General features: G+C 38.8%; 1 protein-coding gene across 10 annotated transcripts in view; it reads right to left on the reverse strand.

The window, feature by feature from the left end:
* The window catches only part of PPP1R12A (protein phosphatase 1 regulatory subunit 12A), a 129,900-nt gene that overhangs the window by 66,375 nt on the left and 43,161 nt on the right, over nt 1–20,364 (reverse strand). For all 10 annotated transcript variants that reach the window (XM_066993436.1, XM_066993431.1, XM_066993433.1 and 7 more), the window contains exon 2: nt 18,462–18,592. In XM_066993436.1, the coding sequence (XP_066849537.1) occupies nt 18,462–18,592 (131 nt within the window). The remainder of the gene's footprint in view (nt 1–18,461; nt 18,593–20,364) is intronic.

Below are 20,364 nucleotides of genomic sequence, written 5' to 3' on the forward strand. Positions count from 1 at the left end.
AAAAAACCTCATGACTACCTACAATCCCTGAATACCTACATGTCTTTTTATCATACTACCCATTTACATGAATAGAACTTCAGTTTGGCACAAAGATTTCCAGTCATATTTAAATACACACTTGCATGAACTGAAAGAAGAAAATGGTTAGGTGATGAACAAAATCAAACATACAAACAACGGCTGAAACACCAATACCCATGAGCTCCACGTATTAAGCCACTCTTCCTAGAACATCCATATTTAGTGGTACACCATCCTTCTGTAATCATTCTTTCTATACCCATATATTCCTTGAAATGATGACTCTAAGGCAGGTTCATAAAATTAATAAAACCAAAATCATCTCTGATCCTAAGTATTCCCAAAGTTAGCTTTTGTTGGGGAAATGAGAGAGAGCAAGCAAGCAGTACTTTGCACTTTATTCAAGTCCCACATGTCTAACTGGTTTGTTATTTGAAGTACTACTATCTTAGGATGCAACAACCTGGACTCAGTGGAATTGATTTCTGAATTTCAGATTAAGTCAAATGGATGGATTCCAACAATAAATCAAGAAAGGATTAAGTTATTTCACAGTTTTAAACCATAAGCCTATGAAACTACTGAGGACCTGCAGAATAAAATGTAGTCGGCTTCTAAGAAGAAATGAACAATACAGAATAGTCTTATACTTTCCGACCATAACATTTCTATTTCCCTAACAAATTAAACTGTTTGAGCCACAATAGCACTCAGCAAAGCACAACATTACAAACACACCTTCTGTCTTGCAGAGCTTAATTTACACCTTCCATATATTTAAGGAAAAAAAAATAAAAGGAAATACTCAGACTTGAAGAACTAGTTACCCACTTGGTAACAGGTATCGGAAATCAAAAGCGCTTTTTTAACCTCACTACGGTGGAATGTCAAATTATGCAGAAATCGATCACAAAATTAATCCACCACTCATACAAATACTTGAAAATATTTCTGTTTAACTACTGCCAGTTACTAATGACAGATGCCAGACCTAAGATAATTTTTTCCTTATCTTTATTCAACAACTTGGCGCTTCAAGGATCCTCCTTCTTCTCTTTTTTCTGATGTATGATTTTAACAGCACTTGTTATTAAACCTCTGCAATTAAGTCAAGAAAAAGTAATGACTGACAGGCCACAAAATGGAAATGAATTCCCAGAAGTGTAACTATATCTCCTGGGACACACACCATCAGTTGACACTACTAGCTTTGATGCTGGTATGTTGTGCTGTTTTTATTCTATTCCTCTTGAAAGAGCGTTGCTGTGACTCTTAACCTCTTTTGAGCTTAAAGAATTAACTTCTGCTTGAATGAAAAATTAATTCAAAGTAACTAATTTTCTCAACAATACTGGTTCCACTGTTTCAAGAGTTACACAGCATTTCAGGTTACATATCAGATAATTGCTATACAGGTTATTTGCTGAACAGGCAAAAACAACAGGGAAACATAACTTTCTAGCAATGTCAAAACTTTGGACTCAAAAGCAAAGTCAACCACCAAAAAAAATATAGTTATTAAAAAAAATCCCAAGTCAGCATTCAGGTACTTTTCAATTTCTTTTTTCTAAAATAAACATAAAATTGGTTCTTATAAAAAGTGATTTTACCTGTTTCTAACCTAATGCCTGCAGGGAAAAAATAAGCAACTTTTGTAAGGAAAATACGTACCTCACTGAAGTGGTTGTATTTTGTTCAACCTGTTCATTCAGTTCTAGACATATAGATAAAAGGATACAGTGCGTAAGATACAGGGCATAAGACTGCTCCTGATAGAAGGAACAGTGTATAAGAAAGTGTACGGAAATGAACAAAAGGCACTTCAGAAAGTTATTTAGCCATATGAACAACTTCATGGTTTTTACTTTAAAGTAAAATCCAAAAATAAAGCAGCTCACACACCAAAATGAGACCAGCCAAGTTGGAGGATCAGTAGGGCTGGAGAAGTGGAGTTACTGAGTTCCCCTTTGCATGTGCTTACAAGGTTTTGGTTTTACTGAGACAGAAAAGGAAGAACCACTTGATGAACAAATGAATTGGTGAACCTGCTCCAAATTCACATTCGAACTGAAGGGATGAAAGAAGTAGGAGAAAGCTGACTTGCTGGGGAAGTGAGAACGTCTCCGTGGTGATGGTCCTTTCTCAGCCTTCCCTTGGCCACTCCATCCAGGCAACCTTCTGCTACCAGCACCGCAGGGATGAATAATGAAACAGGAATACCCAGTCTAAAAAAATATTCAAATGCCAACTCTTCTAAAGAAAACTTCTAAACCTGCTAATGAAAACAAACGTTTGTTCTGTTTTTCATGCCATTCAATAACAGATGTCCCTAACCTGAACAAGTTTATGCATTTGTTTATTTTCCTTTACAGTAACAATAGTTTCAGCAAAGCAATGACAAGGTTCAGATGGTACATGAAGTTACCCTGGTGCCTACAGGATGGTAACTTTAATTAGGAAACCTGGCACTGTCATGGGAAGGGAGAACAACCATTTCAGATGTGTAGGTGGCCTGACTCTGCATCATGTACAGAGAGAAAACAGATCTGGTAAGAGATCAAGAGAACGATGCTCTGTGTTTTTAAGGCATAGCTGAGCAAAAGTCAGCACAAAAATAACCCTACAAATCAGAAGGTTTATTTTTTAAACCACTTTCCAAATGAACTGTACTTCAGGCTAAATGTTAATTAATATTATGATTTTGAATATGGGCATATTTGACATTTCAGTTATTCTGGTACCATATAACTGAAAATTTCAGATGCAACAGTGTATTATTTTGTGTAAGTATGTATGCATATTTAAAGTTATCCACGTTTCAAAATGAAAGCAAACAATTGCTTTTTAAAAGCTTTATCAAATAGTTATTACTTTCAACTTGAAATTTCACCTTTCTAAAATAAGTAAGCAAAATATAACTTTAATTTCCTCAGCTGATATTTAATTGATACATCTACATGGTATACAGTGAAAAAGAAACTGGAACAGTGCAATAGAAGTCTAAAACTGTGCCCTTTGATACCAAGTCCAGAAAGAGATGCTTTATGCAAAGTAGGATGCAGTGGAAAAGTTAAAAAAAAAAAAAATAATTGGACCTCCACAGTCACCCACTTATAAAACATTTTGGAATGGCACTTAAATTTGCGTCTTTTGTAATTTGTTTGTTGTGATATAGCTATGTTCAACAGACAGCTATAAAAGAATAATTCAGGAAAATATGACAATTTATATAATATTCTGGTAGGTGCTCATTCAAAATGTAAGTAAATGAGAAGAGAACAGTAGTTTGATCTATACCATGCTTATTTGGGGGGACAAAGCTTTCAAGTGTTAATATTCAAGCTAAAGCACCTACTTTAGATACTGCTGTGGTCCAAGTATAAAGAATCACAAGTATCCTACAAATACCAGGGAAGACAAGAGCAGGAAAACAAAATCGTCCCTGACACTTTTGCCCTGATGTTTCCATGACAAGCGTTATGCAGTCTGGGTAAGACTGGAAGAACAAGTTTGCTTTTGTGATAGCACTGCTTTAGGAAGGTGAAAATACTTCTATCTGAAATCTCTGTTTTAGGAATCATTGCTATATATTCCTCAATAACTATAAAAGTATAAGCTGAAGTTAATGACCTTGAAAAAAAAAAGATGAAGTGCTTATTTAAAATCATTATTATGTAACCCAGACTCTCTTCTATCGCATTATGAAAAGTACATTTAAACTTTTTTAATAAAGAGATGGGATCTCAGTATCCCTGAGACAATAAATAATAACCCTCTGAGATTACTGTATGAAAGCCAGTGAGTCCTTATTGAAACTAAGCTCAGGAACTGCAAGTTAAAAATTTTACCCTACAACTTGGCCTACAGTCTGAATAAAAAATAAAATGAATAATCGTCTTCAACTGATGATTCTTTCGGTTGAAAATTTATTAACAAAATGCATACAGAGACACAAAGTAAGGTGAGAGGAAGATGCCTCTCTGAAGACAGTATATGCAAACTCAGGGATTTAGGAAGCATTTACTTCTGAATCTCAAACTTTGGATTTTCTAAACTTCTTCAGTTGCAACCAGCTAGCTATGCTCAGAAAACATTTTAATATTATTTACTTCGGCAAAAGAAAGGGGCATTCATTTACATTCAAACCTTGTCCCAGTTCACCATATCTGGAAACAAGTTTGCGAAGTAATTAGGGATATAATTAACTTTAAGTACTCGCTGAACCTGAAGGTCACAAAAACCATGGCAAGCAAGAGGCAGGGCAGAGACGTGGCTCCTGAATTGATTCAGTTCATTACAACTGCTTGCTGGACTCACCAGGAGCTCAGCAGCAGAAATGAGTGCTGCCTGCCGCTTCGTCAGACCACTGGACACGATCCTCTAACCCCCAAAAATGTGAGGTGAGAGACCCTCCTAAAACATCTCTTATATTTGAAATAAGCATGTCTAGGTTGGCCGTGCAGGGAAACAAGATTTAATGTTAGCAGGGCACCAACCAACAGCACAACTGATCTCCCAAGAGCTTTTAACTAATTACCCATTTCAGCTAAGCCCAGCTGTTTTGTTTTGTTTTCTTTTCTTTTTTTCTTTTTAAATCCATAGGTGCTGGAGTTCAAATTAATTCCACAAGTGCCTTTTTTGAATGATAATGCGGAGCCAAAGATGGAAAAAGTGTCACCGTGTTCACGGCAGCTGTGCAACCATGTGGAGACACAAACAAACCAAACATCTGCCCCACAGTTCACAGGAGGTAAAAAGAAATTAAAAAGTTGCAAATCTTTGGAATATATATTTTAATTGCCTTCTTTTAGCACAGCTTGCCAATTAATTTTGCTGTATTTTTTGAATAACGTCTTGAAAAACTTTTAGAAGTACATCTTTGTAAATCATTCAAATTACTAGTAAAAAGACATCAAAATCTGGCCAATCAATCAGACCTTCAAGCCACATCTAACAACTTAAAACTATAAAATTTTTATATTGCTCTTTATTTTTAAGTTAAAGTACACTAAAACTGTAACACCCGATCCCTTTGAGACCTTCTATTGGTTGCAGTGTCTGGGAATATTTCTTCACGTAACCACTACCAGAAGAGTTTCACTTCAAATTTAAATTCTTGCCAACACTGTTATTAACTCAGACCAAAGTGGAAATGCTACCTCAAGCTGCCTAGCCCTTCTCAAAACCATTTTTGGTTTGTTTAGCTTTTTGTTTTGTTAAATTTACAGAAAAAAATATATATACATATACTTAAGCAAAGCAGTAACTACCTATATACAACCTGGGTAACAAGATATCAAGAGATAAGATCACAGCCTCTACGTGATTCTTACACCATTCAGGTGCACTGCTCAACATAATCGCTCCAAATAACAGAGTAAAGAAAGGCCTTTTTAAATTTAAAACCAAAACACAACTTAAATCATACAAAATTGAAGCAAACACCCAACGTGAGGCGAGTGCCTCACAGGTGTCACCTCGGATGGCTGAGTTCTCCTTGCCCCACAAGGTGACGGGTGAACCAGGGCAGGCAGCAGGCCGCTCTGCACAGCTGGGGCCTCTTCACTCATTCCAGCGACCACCTACAGATAATTTCCCCTGTTCCCATCTCTATACAGATGAAACATTCCTGCAGTTGACTTTTCTCTCGAGATGTATTAATCTGACGTATTTAATATATCAGATGTATTAAAGAGGAAAATGAAGGCTCCATGTTAAATATCAGAACCAAAACTACACAAATTTCATTGGGCCAAGAATACTTTGTGCTGAATGATTTTAAGACTGATGTAGAAGAAATCAACTGGCCTGAGAAACAAGTCAAATTCACAGGAAGTCTTACTCAGGAACTTTGCAAACTGCCATCTTATGCTGTCAGCCACCACTGTGCCTCAACCTGCTATCTCTAAGCATTCAGGATCAAGTCAAAGTGGACGTAAGGAGACAGGCCACTACGAAGCCATTTAAATTACAATTGAATCATAATAAAACTTGGGAATTTTTAAGGTTATGTTTGTTTGCAAATTCTAGAAGACTCTCAATCACATCTTTCTCATTTGGGAGAACAAAAGCTGCAGCACTTCCTGAAGAGGACTGTTCCCCCTAAGAGCTACAGCTAGCAGCTACACAAAACACCAGGTTAAAGAAGGCCAGTTAGGATTATTTGGCAAAACTGGACAATTATTTCTCCTGAAATGCACGAGTGAAAGATTTTCAGACAGCTGATATATCAACCAGAGATCTCAGGTGATTTCTTCTTGCAAACTACAAGAATTGAGAATTTCAAATGGGTAGAAATATTTTTAAAAAATGAATAAGAAATAATAGTTGAGAAACAGATGACCAAAATTATTTTAAGAAAATAGGAAGTGACAATTTCTTTTCAATTTTCACTAGCTGAATCCAAGTTTCAGAGTATGTTTTTTCTAAATTATGGACTGATTTGAAAAGATTTTTATATCCTTCACTATGCAAGAAACAGCAGCAAATCCAGCTTATCCCGATTCTCCCTCTTGAAGCTGTTATGAAAGCATCTTGAACAGTCACACACCTTTGCTTCAAAATTACCAAATACTCCCAAAGCTAACCGAGCAGTAAAACACAGAGATGAGGAAAAAAAAAATCCACTAAGCAAACAGCTCTTTCTATTGATTCTAAGTATATATAAGTGCAAAAGGTATTTATGAAGACAGTCCTCCAAAATGTACCAAAACAACACTGAGCTCTCTCTGTACATAGGTGGCTGTCCCTAGCCCCCACCGTAGCTTGCACGCCCAAGGAAGCACAGTAACTAGAATCACATCTGTTTTCCTTTTCGGTATGCAGGAACATGGAAGAAACAGTGCAGATAACAGAATCTGGTTGTTCTTAGTCCTCCTGAGTTCCAATAAACCTATGAAAAAAGCCAGCAATAAGCTCTAGAAATACTTGTACGTAGGTGGCTACCTAAACATTAACTGCACAAAGATGGAACAGTAAAAATTCCTACCCGCAGCAAAAGAAAAGCAACTAAGCCTGCATATTTTACCGTATCCATATAGAGGAAAGACATATGAGGGGTGGCAGAGCAGTGTTTAGGTGAAAGTAAACAGTAACTGAGACGAGGGAAGTAGGAAACATGAAGAAAGCTATATAGGGAAACGTGCTAGAACATATTCCTCCCCCCCTAAAAAAAAAAAATAGGAGCCCGGTACTGCCAGGATGAATACAGTAAAAAACTTGAGTAGAACAGAAAGAAAGTGAAACAAAAAGTATTTTTAAAGCACATATTGAATGTTAATTTCATTATGCACTTTGTGAACAAGTCCCTCTTTATTTTCAAGTCTTTGAAAATTAAGCCACACTTTTTATGCTAGCTAGTGAAGGCATGCTGATTTTTCAAGCTCAAGCATATGAAATTTTATAGCAAATACTTTCAAAATTAACATGATTTTTTAAACAAAACAAAGCAAAAAAAACAACCAAGTTTTAAGCTATGAGAACAACATGTTTTGAAGTCTAACGTTCTCAAAAGATACTAGAAACAATGAAACATAACAACATCTGTCAACCAAAATACATGCAGTTTTTCAACCACAGATAACTGTTTTTTTCTCCAGAAATACTGTTTGTTATCTAAATGTAATTATTTTTCTTTCACTCTATTGTGTAAAAATGAAGGTTAAGTTTGACAAATATCTTGTTGTCCCTTCAAAAGAGCACAGTAACTTTAACTCATGATCCTCTCTGTGCTCAGGATGCTTTCCTGTAGTTAATTTGCAAGCATTTATGGTGTTTTAAGGAAGTGTCACCAAGGTGAATATTTAGGACTGAGTTATACTGGTTAAAAAGAAGAGCCAACAACAGCATGGAGGCAGAAGAGGAGGAGGAAGAAGGAAATCTTGCTGCTGCCCACTCTCCTCAACTAACTGCTCACCAGAAAGAGGTCATCACACAGCTAGCGTGCATCATCCCTCCTGCCTTGTGCTAAAAGTAGCATTGCTGGATTTGACTACAGTAGCATCACAGATACTGATTTTTAACTGCTTTTTTTTATTATTGAAGAAATTATGAGGATAGACTTAAGCTGACAACCTTATTTTCCTCCAACAGTGATGTGTTGGCATTTACATCAAAGAAATTTAAACCAAGACCAATTCTGAAAAACCCTTTTACTGCACTTAAACAGATATTAGCACAGATATAATCACTACACCATAGAATTTATCTTGTTTATAATTATTTTATGCAATAATACAGAGACCAAATCTCTGTATGGAGCAACATTACCTTCATAGTGCAGCTTTTAGCATCACCCAGAAGTACTAAATGCAGTCTGATCCCTCACTAAGTATCAGCAATCTGCAACGCACAGCAGCTGTCCACCTGCCCAGTCTACTTTGAATTCCTTGAAAAAACATTTTCTCCAAAAGAAACTCTTACTCTTTATACAAATATTTGATGAGTGGTACCTCATCTGCAATTAAGAGGTGCTGATAATTATAATTCCCTTTTTATACTTTTATCCTGTCAGACCCGCTGTTTATAGACAAAATTGCATTTCTGTATCTTCATATATGAACTGTATCCAAGAAACTCCACTCTCACTAAGGCACAGCAGCCTCATATCTCTACAGACACCACACTGTATTTACACAGATTTCAAAAGAATTCAAGCAGCTTTTATCCTGCCCCAGTAAGGGATAAGAAGACTAGAAAAATACACACGGATTAAGATCACTTGCACTCAAATGACGTAGGTTAGGATATCCAACAAAAGGCACAGCTGTAAGAAAGGGTAAGTAAGTGCACAAATTGCGTTAGTGTCATTAGAAAGTGCACTGGATGCTGCAGATGAGGGTCAAACTCACAACAGAGAAAACATTAATCTAAAAGCTGACAGAAAATGAGGTGCAAAAACTGACAATCTACACCACACCCATGTTTTCTCCGAGAAAACCACACTCAAAACCAACACCTTTCCATATTTATCACTCAGCTGCTCACATTTAATTAACTTCAGAAGTCATAGGTAAGATATCTATTACAAATTGTTCTTGGGATACCAATAAAACCTATGCTACGTGATAAACAAGTAAGATCTTTCCTATGCATATCACATCTCAAAGCAGGATGGCTTTTTAGACACCACCTGCCCTTTTAAATTCTTTTTCAGCCAAAAAATTAGGGTGCTCTGAGCTTTACACTGGGCATCAGTCCCTTGACATTTCATTTGACCAAATGAACAGCTAAAGCATACTGTAAGAAAAAAGATACCTTCTACAAAATCATATAGCCTTGAAGAAGGTATTTCCAAACTTAAGAATCTTACATTTACTTTGAAAGAACAGAACTGGAACATACAACATTACCAAATACTTAGGGGCACAAGTGGAGATGCAGACAGTGAGCCAAGTTGAAGAAGGCAGCTCTAGAGCACACACTGTTTTTGTGCATCCTAGAGTGACGAGCGCTCCCTAGACACCCTCAATTGAACAAACAGGTACCAAATCAGGCCCTATAATTTCTTCTAGCCCATCAACCATATCTTAGCATGTATTTCTGCCAGCTGATTCTTATCCAAATTTAGATCACATCTACACAGTAGAAAAGATTAAACTCTACCACATAATGACATGATTATAGAAAGGAGATTTCACCTTCAACCTAAACAATTCAGTTGATGTTTCATTATTCCTAGGAGGTACATACATGCAGCAAAACCATGTAGAAAATAGCAAACACTGCAACGATACATCTTCACAAAAGAAATGCCAATTAATTCTAGCTCAATTATCTTCTTCAAGTTTCTCCATTCTTTTTTTTTTTACTGGAATTTAACTTTATCCTTGCAGAGGTCTAATAAAAGTTTGGAGGAGGAGCAACCTTTAAGTTCCTGACAAAGACTGAACATCATACTTTGATTTGGGAAAAAAAAACAGGAGAGTACCACATAAGCATATTTTCTATCTCATCCCCAGAAGCCTGTCTTACTCTTCTGACCAATAAACAGTCTTAAGATATCCTTAATCTTCTTTTTTTCCAGTCTCTTCTTCCAGAAAGAAACAAGGCAGCAAATCGAAATGCATTAACTGAATTTATCTTTCACAGCCTGCAGTGACCTTTTCACGTCTTTCAAAACAAACGTCTACCAGTGTCAACTTGTCAGAAGTCAGTCATTCTTTTAGAAAGTTGGTCTTCTGTGGCTGGGAATAAATTTTCTTCTCCTGCTTTTATTTTGTGGTATGGTTAGTTTTACAATATATTTTTCTGAAGTCCTCTTCTAATTTCCTGAGTGAGCTGTATTAAGTTTCTTTGGTCCTTTTCCTTTTCATCACAGAATGATGGTTTTGGGTCGGAGGGGACCTTAAAGACCATCTAATTCCAACCCCCTGCCATGGGCAGGGACACCTCCCACCAGACCAGGCTGGCCAAGGCCCCATCCAGCCTGGCCTTGAACACCTCCAGGGATGAGGCATCCACAGCTTCTCTGGGCAACCTGTGCCAGGGCCTCACCACCCTCACAGGAAAGAATTTCTTCTGAATATCTAATCAAAGTCTTTTAGCTTAAAACGGCTACCCCTTGTCCTATCACTACCCTCCCTGACAAAGAGTCCCTCCCCAGCTTTCCTGCAGGCCCTCTTTAGGTACAGGAAGGCCGCTGTAAGATCTCCCTGGAGCCTTCTCTTCTCCAGGCTGAACAACCCCAACTCCCTCAGCCTTTCTTCATAGGAGAGGTGCTCCAGCCCCTTGATCATCTTTGTGGCCCTCCTCTGGACTCTCTCCAATATGTCCATGTCTTTCTTGTGCTGGGGTCCCCAGAGCTGAACTCAGGCTCCAGGTGGGGTCTTACGAGAGCAGAGCAGAGGGGGACAATCCCCTCCCTCGCCCTGCTGCCCACGCTGCTTTTGGTGCAGCCCAGGATACGATTGGCTTTCTGGGCTGCAGGCACACATTGCTGGCTCATGTCGAGCTTCTCATCAACCAGCACCCCCAGGGCCTTCTCCTCAGGGCTGCTCTCAATCCATTCTCCACCCAGCCTGTGTGTGTGCTTGGGACTGCCACGGCCCAGGCACAGGACCTTGCACTTGGCCTTGTTGAACCTCATGAGGTTCACACAGCCCCACCTCTCAGCCTGCCCAGCTCCCTCTGGATGGCATCCCTTCCTTCCTGCGTGTCGACTGCACCACACAGCTTGGTGGCATCGACAAACCTGCTGAGGTGGCACCTGATCCCATTGACTGTGTCACTGACAAAGATGTTAAACAGCATTGGTCCCAAGAACACAGAGCCCTGAGGAACACCACTTTTAATTCTACTCTTCCAGTTAGCCTTTCCTTGTGTTCTTCCAAGTAGCATCTTGTATCTGTACAAAATCTTTCACTCACCATGTATCACCTCTATCACTCCAAACTCCGAATCAGTTTGCATGTGGTTTACATCAGACCACCAACTTCACCTTGGCACACACAAATCAAAACTTCCTATTACCCTCCAAAGATCCACTTATGGACATACCACTAGTAATATCACTTCATACTCTGTTAGTTAAGTCCGTAACTGAGAAGAAATCTAACAGAGAGGGGAGCCATTCCCAAAAGTTTTTGTCAGTCTGCTTTGCCTAAATAATATCCTCCTCCTCTAGGATTATAATGGGTTACAGTAAAGGAGTTTATATTAAAAATTTTCCCATAAGTGATTGCTCCAGATGATCAAGTCAGCAAACCTTAGAGAGAAACAGATTAGAAACAACTGCTCTGAAAGCTATTTTGTGGCACCACCACTTTGGTATATTGCGGAAGAACATTCAACAGCACCAGCTGGTTCAGGCTTATGACGTGGGGGAACAAGGAGAGGACTCCATCTCAGCACAGACAGTGCTCCGCAGGCAGGCTTCTGATCAGAGGTACAAACTATGTCTGAAAAGCAGCCCAGACATTTTTTTTTTAATGCTCGCATATTTGTGCCAACTGCTGCTGGCAAGCCAGATCAGCTCACTGATCCAAAAGAGAATAAACCCTCCCAAACCCCCTCAAGGCTAGTCTTACACTAATAGTTACCACGCTGTTGGGTGATCATTAGACACTGCAAGAGGGGGGGTAAGAGTCCCGAGCCTGTGGAGGGGGGGAAAGCGAGGAGAGAAAGGAATGGCTGCCTATTTCTGCAGCAGCCTCAAGTTAGATCACACTGGGTGTGTTGTGAAACTACCCTGAATCCCCTTCACTAGGTGCTGCCAGAGGAGCACGGGGACCAAGCTGTAGGAGGCAGGAGCCACTACCACCCAGCCCGGGCGGCAGTCCCCGCGGGGCAGTTAGTTAGTAGGTCAGGTAAAGCACCCGTCACCGAGCACCGATGTATTCAGCTGCAGGTTTGCAGGACTGTCTCTCAGTCCCTGTGTGCATAACAGCAATCACTCACGTAGTCTTAATTGGTTGTTACTAAAATAGAGAGATCTCGGGTCACTGGCTTGCGGAGGTTTCAGCAAACTCGTCTGGCTGGCTTCACTTACAGGTGGCTGGAGCCAGGAGAAACGGATGGGCGGCAGCGACAAGGCAGTGGCCACACAAAAGCTTTTTCAAGTGAGCTTGACATACTGGGGCAAGGAGGGGAGACAACACAGGAAACTCTGCACCCTTTTATATTCTTTAAATAATGAGGCTGTCCAAACCACACATAGTTCTCAAAATATGAGCAAAACATTATCTTCATGTTCTGTTTTTTCCCCTTCTCTCTGCCCTTATACTTCTTAACAAGGGATCAGCATTTTTGCTGAAGAATTAGTATCTTAGGAGGTGCACAGCATTACCAGATTTTCAGGAAGAGTACTTTAAACCATCTATGACAATCTGGGAAGCAAGAAGCGGATCTTGCAGCAGTTGAACTCTGTGATCTAGTTCTGAAGAAGGAGTATTAGAAACATCATAGCAGTAATGTCTTTGGAAACAAACACAATTATAGAGTCATTCCTCGACTGGACTCCATCTAGACTACAAAGGCATGATTCACCTGCGGCTTTATTAACGAGATTTCATACATCCGCTCTGCAGAGCCCAGACGAAAATGAATAGATGATCTCTGTAAGGTGCTGGAAACAATTTATGTTAACTTCAAAGTGCTAGGAAGACTTTGAAAGTTTGCAGTATTTTGGGAATACTTATTAGCAAGCACAGATTACAAATGATTGAGGAAGCATGGCCATTAAGTGCTGGCAGAGAGTCACATTTGCTAATTACACCAGAGGGCCATGGAAATGGGTAGCCACTGGCTGCCATTGACAGGAAAAACATTTCATCATACATTTAAGCAAGATCATGGCAATTTTGCATATTTCAAAGTGATGAGTCTGAGTTTTAGCATTTAAAGAAAGAAATTTTAGGGAATTCAGGAAAATATATATTAAGTACAAATTGGAAAAAGGTTACTGTCAACCAAACAATTCTTTCACACAACTTGACAATGAGAAAGGAAATATAAGGGCATTATTTGATGATTTCAAGTTCATCTCAGCCCTGCACATTATGTTGAATGATGCTCCTCAGTTCAAGAAGCATAAGCTATCTGTGAAGTTTCTAATACAGGGAAAACACTATCTACTGGTTACTAATATCTATCACATTAAACAAAATTCATTATAAAAACCCTATTCTTACCTTGAGACATCTCCCTCCCCCTCTTTTTCTGCACAAAAGTGTAACTGTCAGTTGAAGAATTAACTCAACTGAATTTTGTGTTATTTTTGAGAAAAAACACGTTTCTTACATTTCCTGAAAGATGCACTTTCTTCCATTCTGGTGAAAATGAAAGGACATTCGCATTTAAGTAGTGTAACTATACAATTGCCTTTGAATACTCACAAGCAAACTCAAAACACATCAGCTACACACTCACAACTAGCCATGGTACACAATCACAAGAAAATGTATTTTTAACACATACTCTTTCAAAAACAAAGAAATTTATGCCATTTCAGACTTATTTTACATTACTCTGGTACAATACAAAGCATTGCGAAGAGCAAGCATTTTAATATTCTGTTTCTTGAATGCCACTTTGAACTGCTTACTGCTAATCCACTACATTTTTTTTGCTTTCTAAAGAGGAATTTGATTATTCCCCAACAGTGAAATAATATACAGGCTTTTAAACTGAAGAGGAAATCTATCACATAAAACAATTCATTACATCGACCCATCTGGTTTTACTAGATGTGTTAATGTTTCAGTAAAAGCTTAATGTAAGGGTCCTACCTGTTAAATACCATCTTAAAGAACACACACACACAATTTCTGTTAAAGTGCTTCTGCATTAAAGGTTGTTTCCACATAACTATAATTTTTCAAAGCATTGGAGGAAAGAAAAAAAAAAGAATAAAGCTCCTTCATACAAAGCTTTCTGCTTATTAAAAATCAGAAACAAATGGAAGGAGAATATTCTAGACAAAATCCACCTGTCTTGGCAATGTTCAATAACTTTAAACCATTCATGCTACAATTACTTGTAAGCTAATTTGTATGATCATAAAACAGATGAACACTAACTTGAGGGGGCAATTCTAAAATTAAACTATTCAAAGAATTCCCAGTAAGCTGAAGCACTCGCAGCATTTGCAGATCTCAGAAACACCAGAAAGGAAAGAGCAGTCGCCTTCCACGGCAGAGTTCTTGCTTATGCAGCAGAACCCTCTATCTGCAACCAGTTGATAATTTGTACCACACTAAATTACATCATCTTCCTGTATTTCTACACGGCTAACCTCCTGCTGTATTTCACCTGAGGTAGGTTTCTACATGGCTAACGCTTCCTAAACACGTTTTTTAAAGGAGGTGGGAAGCAGAGTCGAGAGAAGATGTCAGGATGAAGGTTCCAAAGGAGCTGCCAACTCAAATGGGCAGGAGATGCTGCTGGGAGAAGGTGCCACAGAACAGGATGGTGCGGTGCAGGATGACAGGGAACACACCTGCAGTGAGCAGCCCATTGGCGAGACAGTGCAGCAAGCCAAAGCCAAAGCAACAGCAACTTCTAACTAGTTGGGGCCATGCTACAAATTCAGGCAGCCCATTAGCAGTATGCATGGGACCAGTGCCATTCAGCCACGTGGCTGAAGAGATGGCTCCCTGAGACATCCAGGTGTTTGCTTTTTTTCTGAGAAGCTCCCTATCACATATCCTTTACCTACATATCCCTACACGCATACCCCATACTTCTCCCAGGTCTCCAACACACGGGTGCACTCACTCAGGAACACCCAAGCAGCAGCAGGGAATATTTAGGAGGAACGTGTGCATTGAGAAAGAGATGATCAGGTGTTCAGTGAAAGCACAGAGAGATGGGAAAGCTCCTGCATGGATCAAACAGGCATACACAATTCCCTATTAACTGGGGAGTGATTCTCAGTCATTCCCATTTACTGTACATAATAGGAGATGGTTGCTAGTAGCAAATGGATGGGACGTGTAGAAAGACCATCTGAACTGTAAGGTGATGGGGCACTGATTCAATTATAGAGCAGTCTGAACAGAAACTGTTCTCACTCTGTAAGACAGTGCATTATTCATCCCAATATAATCCTACGGAAGTCACATGAGCATCAGGAGAAACGATTAACATTCATTGACTGACGTGTGTGTGTGCACGCGTGTGTGTTCTGAAAGCAGAAGAAGGGTTTCACACCCTATTAACAGATCTGCAAACTCCAGCCCACCCCATCTTGGTTTTATTTCATAGACTAGCCCTGGGGATCACCCAAGAGATCATGCAATGTTAAGAGAACTGCTTTCCTTCCTCCACTTTTTTCCCTCCCTTAAGCCTAGGAAGTGATGTATGCACATACGCAAAGAATATTAAGGTTGCAAAGGTATACCTATTCGGAAGACAGATATAGAGCTAGAGGGTCACTAAATTACATCAGAAACAAAGAAATGCCCTTCATAGCAGAAAAGATCCTCATCTCCTACCTCTGATGTTTACATATAATTTTAGATTTTGAGAAATGAAATCCTGAAAAAATGAAAGTATGATGTGCCATGCTATATTTTTCTTATGAGTTGTAAAAATGTAAGCATTTGTAATGTGAACAAAATCAATACATTAACTAAATTAGCATATTTGGAGGATTTTACCGATTATGCTATTTCAAGAAAAACAAATTCCTGCTATTTACAATGTTTGAAGGAAGCCCTGAGAACACTTGAGGTGGCAGCAGAGAAAGCAAAAGCAGATTGCTGAATCCCCAGTTTGAGAAGGTCTACAAAGTTGTGCATGAGGTAGGGTCCGCAGGAGGGGAAGAAAGGGAAGCACAGGTCAGACTCTCCTCTGCTCTTCATTAACAAAGCTGGGAAACACCTGAACCCATTCCCTGACTCTGCTCTTTTGCACCTTGGAAGAAAACAGGAAACGAACAGGAGCCATTTTGTACAAAAATGCCAGTCCATAGCATAAAGGACAGAGACATGTCATGCTGTAATTTTTTCAGAACTTAAAATACAATCTCCATAATTTATCCAAAAGTAAAAGCACCTTTCCATGAACCAGAAAATTCAGTTCTAAAACTGCTATGTACCACATTCAGCCACAGCCACGCAGACCACACACTTATATGCTTTCCAAGAAAGGTGCTTTCTCAGTGAAACTGATGCTGAACCCAGTGTGTACTGTGGGCCAAATAAAAAGCAAATTCCTAATGTCTGCTAATTTCTTATATCAGCCTCTCCTCCTCTTCAAGTTTTGCCTGAGCTGCAAACTGTTGTCAATTTTGTGACTTATTTGAAGCTGAGTTCTTGCCTGGAAAAGCAGTTAGAAGAAAATCTAAACTCTAAGGGCCTCACCAGATCTAAATCATGCTCCATTCAGGTCAGGTTACCCCTCCCTCTGCTCTATGTGGGAATCAGTTTCAAGAGCTTATCCTTAAAAGTCCTCTCACCTTAAAAACACTAACTTCCAACAGCTTAGAGGTCCTACATCCTACAGAATTATGCTCCAATAATCTCACTTCTTTAAAGGACATCTAGGGAAGGTACGCAAACAGGTCCTGTCACAGACTGAGAGAATAAAAAACACGACAGCCTTCAAAACTATTCTAGATTTCAGATACTTGGGTCAAAAGTGAAAAATGTTCTTGTGTTACTCTTTCTTCCCTGAACATCTGCCTACTGTAGGCTGCAATGCCAAATGAAGAACATTCACTCAACTTCTTCCTATTATGGAAAAATTATAGTATATTCCTAGGATAGTAGAGTTTTACCTCCACTATACTGAAAAAAGACATATATTACCTCGGTTTTTGGGGAAATTCTTGTCATAGTATGGCCAACAAGTCAACACTTCCAACATGCATGCAAGAGAGATTACAGCATCAAACATTTGCATAGTGTAGAAAAGCAGATTACAGAAGTTAGCAGTCACACTGTCCCAATTTACAAGGATACACAAAGCACTTCAGTCTCTGAAAACTAAAAAATAAAATTTTCCCAGTGAAAGTGACAAAAAAAGAGTTTTTCCTTTCCCTTCAAAACTTGTTTGAAACAATCAAGCCTCTCAAACTCACGAGACAGAACACCAATCAACCATCCCCTAAACTAAAAATTTCCATCCTTTGCCATTGTAAGTAGTCCTCTAGCATTACTGCTCAATAAAATTCTACCTTATATTTATTTCATCTGAGTCTTACACTGGGTCAGACATCACACAGAGTTTAGCAGAATTAGTAAAGTCTGTGTATTCCTGAAGGGTCTTTGGAAAGGTGCTGCTACCCTCTTTACTGCAAGAACATCGTTTTGAACAAAATATGCCACCCATTTTCTCAGATCAATTGGTCCAGGTTAAGACATAAAACTTCTGGAAAAACTGGATGTTCGTGCATCTTCAATGGCCCCCTACAGGCTTAAAAAATAATACGAAAACCACTCAGAGAATTCAGTACCGAAGAAGCTTTAACTAATATCATAACAGGCATCTAACTTCAATTGTATGATTTTGTTTTACAGCCATAATATTTAGCAGATATCCCCAGTTCATACCACACCTGAAAAACAGAATTTTCAAGACTGCAAATACAACTGCACCATCAATCTCCTGTGTGTAGACTTATTCTGGGATAATGTTTCAGACTACAAATATAATCTAAATTTGAACTTTCTCCCCATAGCAACATTTCTAAAGAAGAAAAATATTTCTGATAAATCACATGACAGTCATGAACAGTCCTAAATGTGTACATCTTATAGCTACAGAAGATACAATGTAAGAAAACTAGAAAGAGAAAATGCAATGCACAAATAGCTATACACACAGTACACTTCATAACCAAAACACAATAAAATGCAATATAAGAGCATTCTCTCTCACTGCGTGTCCCAGGGGCAACCAAAAAGACAATTTACGAATGCTACCCGCTTCTTGTACCCCTCCAACAATATATTAGCAAAATACATGTATTTCAAATATAGAAGAAAAAGCCTTACTCTGCTATATCAAGATATCCACAGGAAGCAGCTGCATGTAGAGGTATCCAGCCTTCATTATCTGGTTGATTAATATTTGCTCCATTTTCCACCAGAAACTTCACCATATCTACGTTATCATCTATACAAGCCTATAAAAAAAGGAAAGATTTAAAAAATAAGTTCACATTAAAGCTGTTCTACAATAATACGCATGTTTAAGTAACATATTTAGGAAAAAAATAAGTATGTTCAGGTATGATGCGGGAGTGAGGTTTATTTGTTGGGGTTTGACAGCAAGACAGGAAGATTCTGAGAAAAAAGCAGTAGTTGTCACAGATTTGTCAAAAAATCCTTAAACAAAAGAATTCAAACAGAGTTTAACAAAACCAATAATTATGATTTCCTCAGGTAAATTTGTTCTATTTTTCTGAAAACCCATTTACAGTCACCAGTACAACCTTGTTCTCCTGTACAAAGGGGTTCCCCTTGCAAAGCCCCCAGACCCTAGCTCCCTCACAAGTCCAGCTAAACCAACTGGATGCTATTACAATTGCCAACAGGATTACCACACCATGGAGCAGAATTGTTGTAACCAAGAGATGAAGAGCAGTTTTGAAAACAGTATCATAACATGGTTTTAATTACAACACAGAGGAGACTAAGGAGCGTGGAAGGGGATGCGAGGCTGCGCTTCAGCAATACCCTGATGTTTTCTACCGCAGCGTGCTCTATACCACCATACATCTTGCAACAGCCTATTAATCACTGTATTTATGAACTTCCTTGAGTATCACTTCAGCACATGGCAAAGATACTATCGTTTGTGCACACACTACCATCTTCTGTGCACATATCCTAATTACCAAGGCAGCAGTGTTGCACGGATGCAGAACTACTGCCGCTCTCCAGATCCCCATCGCCCGGCTGCTATTTTGTCTTTCTTCTCTGTGTTTGAGTATTTTTCTCACAGGGTGCTCAGTGTGTTTTCCTGCCAACTTCCATACTGCTGCCCTTAAAAGGGCAGAGCAACACAGAGAAAAGTCCCTCTGCATTTCAGGACGGCAAGGACTCAAAACAGCTAGACCCCACAAGACTGGCATTATTTTTTTTAGCTTAATAAATCAACAATACTACAAAACCAGAAGGCTGAAATGAGAACTGTTATTGCCAGGCTCCTAAATACTTCTAGAGAATTATTCCTCTAATAAAAATGCAGCTAAGGGGTAAATTTTCCTTTTTAGAACAGTTCTACAGAAACAAATACTGAAAATTATATATTTTTGTACTATTGCAAAACCCACAAATTTCCTTATTTAATCATCTGTGCTTTCTAAGATAAATCCTGAAGCTTTCCTTCATTCTGTAGTGCTGAGGCAACAGTTACAATGTAAGAGAGACGTGTTGCTGTCCTGTTTAATCAGCCCAGCAAAAACAGCAAGGAATTATCCCTCTTTGACCCCATTTGCTGTAGCAGGGTATGAACTTTAAGGCTTTGTTTAGAATGCAACACAGAACTGTTTTAACAACGAGCCTCATCTGGACTTGTTCATCCATGCACTTTCAGCTGGGCTGTAACCAGACTGCAGTAGACAGCTTGCATTATTTGTTCTTCAATTAAAAACAAAAATACACTCATGTGTAAACATAACATAAACCTGAGTCCCCTTCCTATCTTTCCAGGTATTCTAGAAAAGTGCCTTCTTAAAGGATTTTTAGAAATCATCTTTTTAGCCATTTCCATCCCTATAATCAGCAATTCTTTTAATAACTGATGTATTAACCTACTCCAACAATAAAGAGTACCAGTTCCTCTAGCATACTGTCTTCAAATTCTTCCACTTACCATCAGCGTACAACGTTTACACGATAGTAACAAGCTCTTAAAAAAAAATAATTGCCTCTCTTTGCAAATCATTTTGTT

Source organism: Anser cygnoides, chromosome 1, assembly GCF_040182565.1.
Source record: "Anser cygnoides isolate HZ-2024a breed goose chromosome 1, Taihu_goose_T2T_genome, whole genome shotgun sequence".
In the NCBI taxonomy this organism is placed as follows: Eukaryota; Metazoa; Chordata; class Aves; order Anseriformes; family Anatidae; genus Anser; species Anser cygnoides.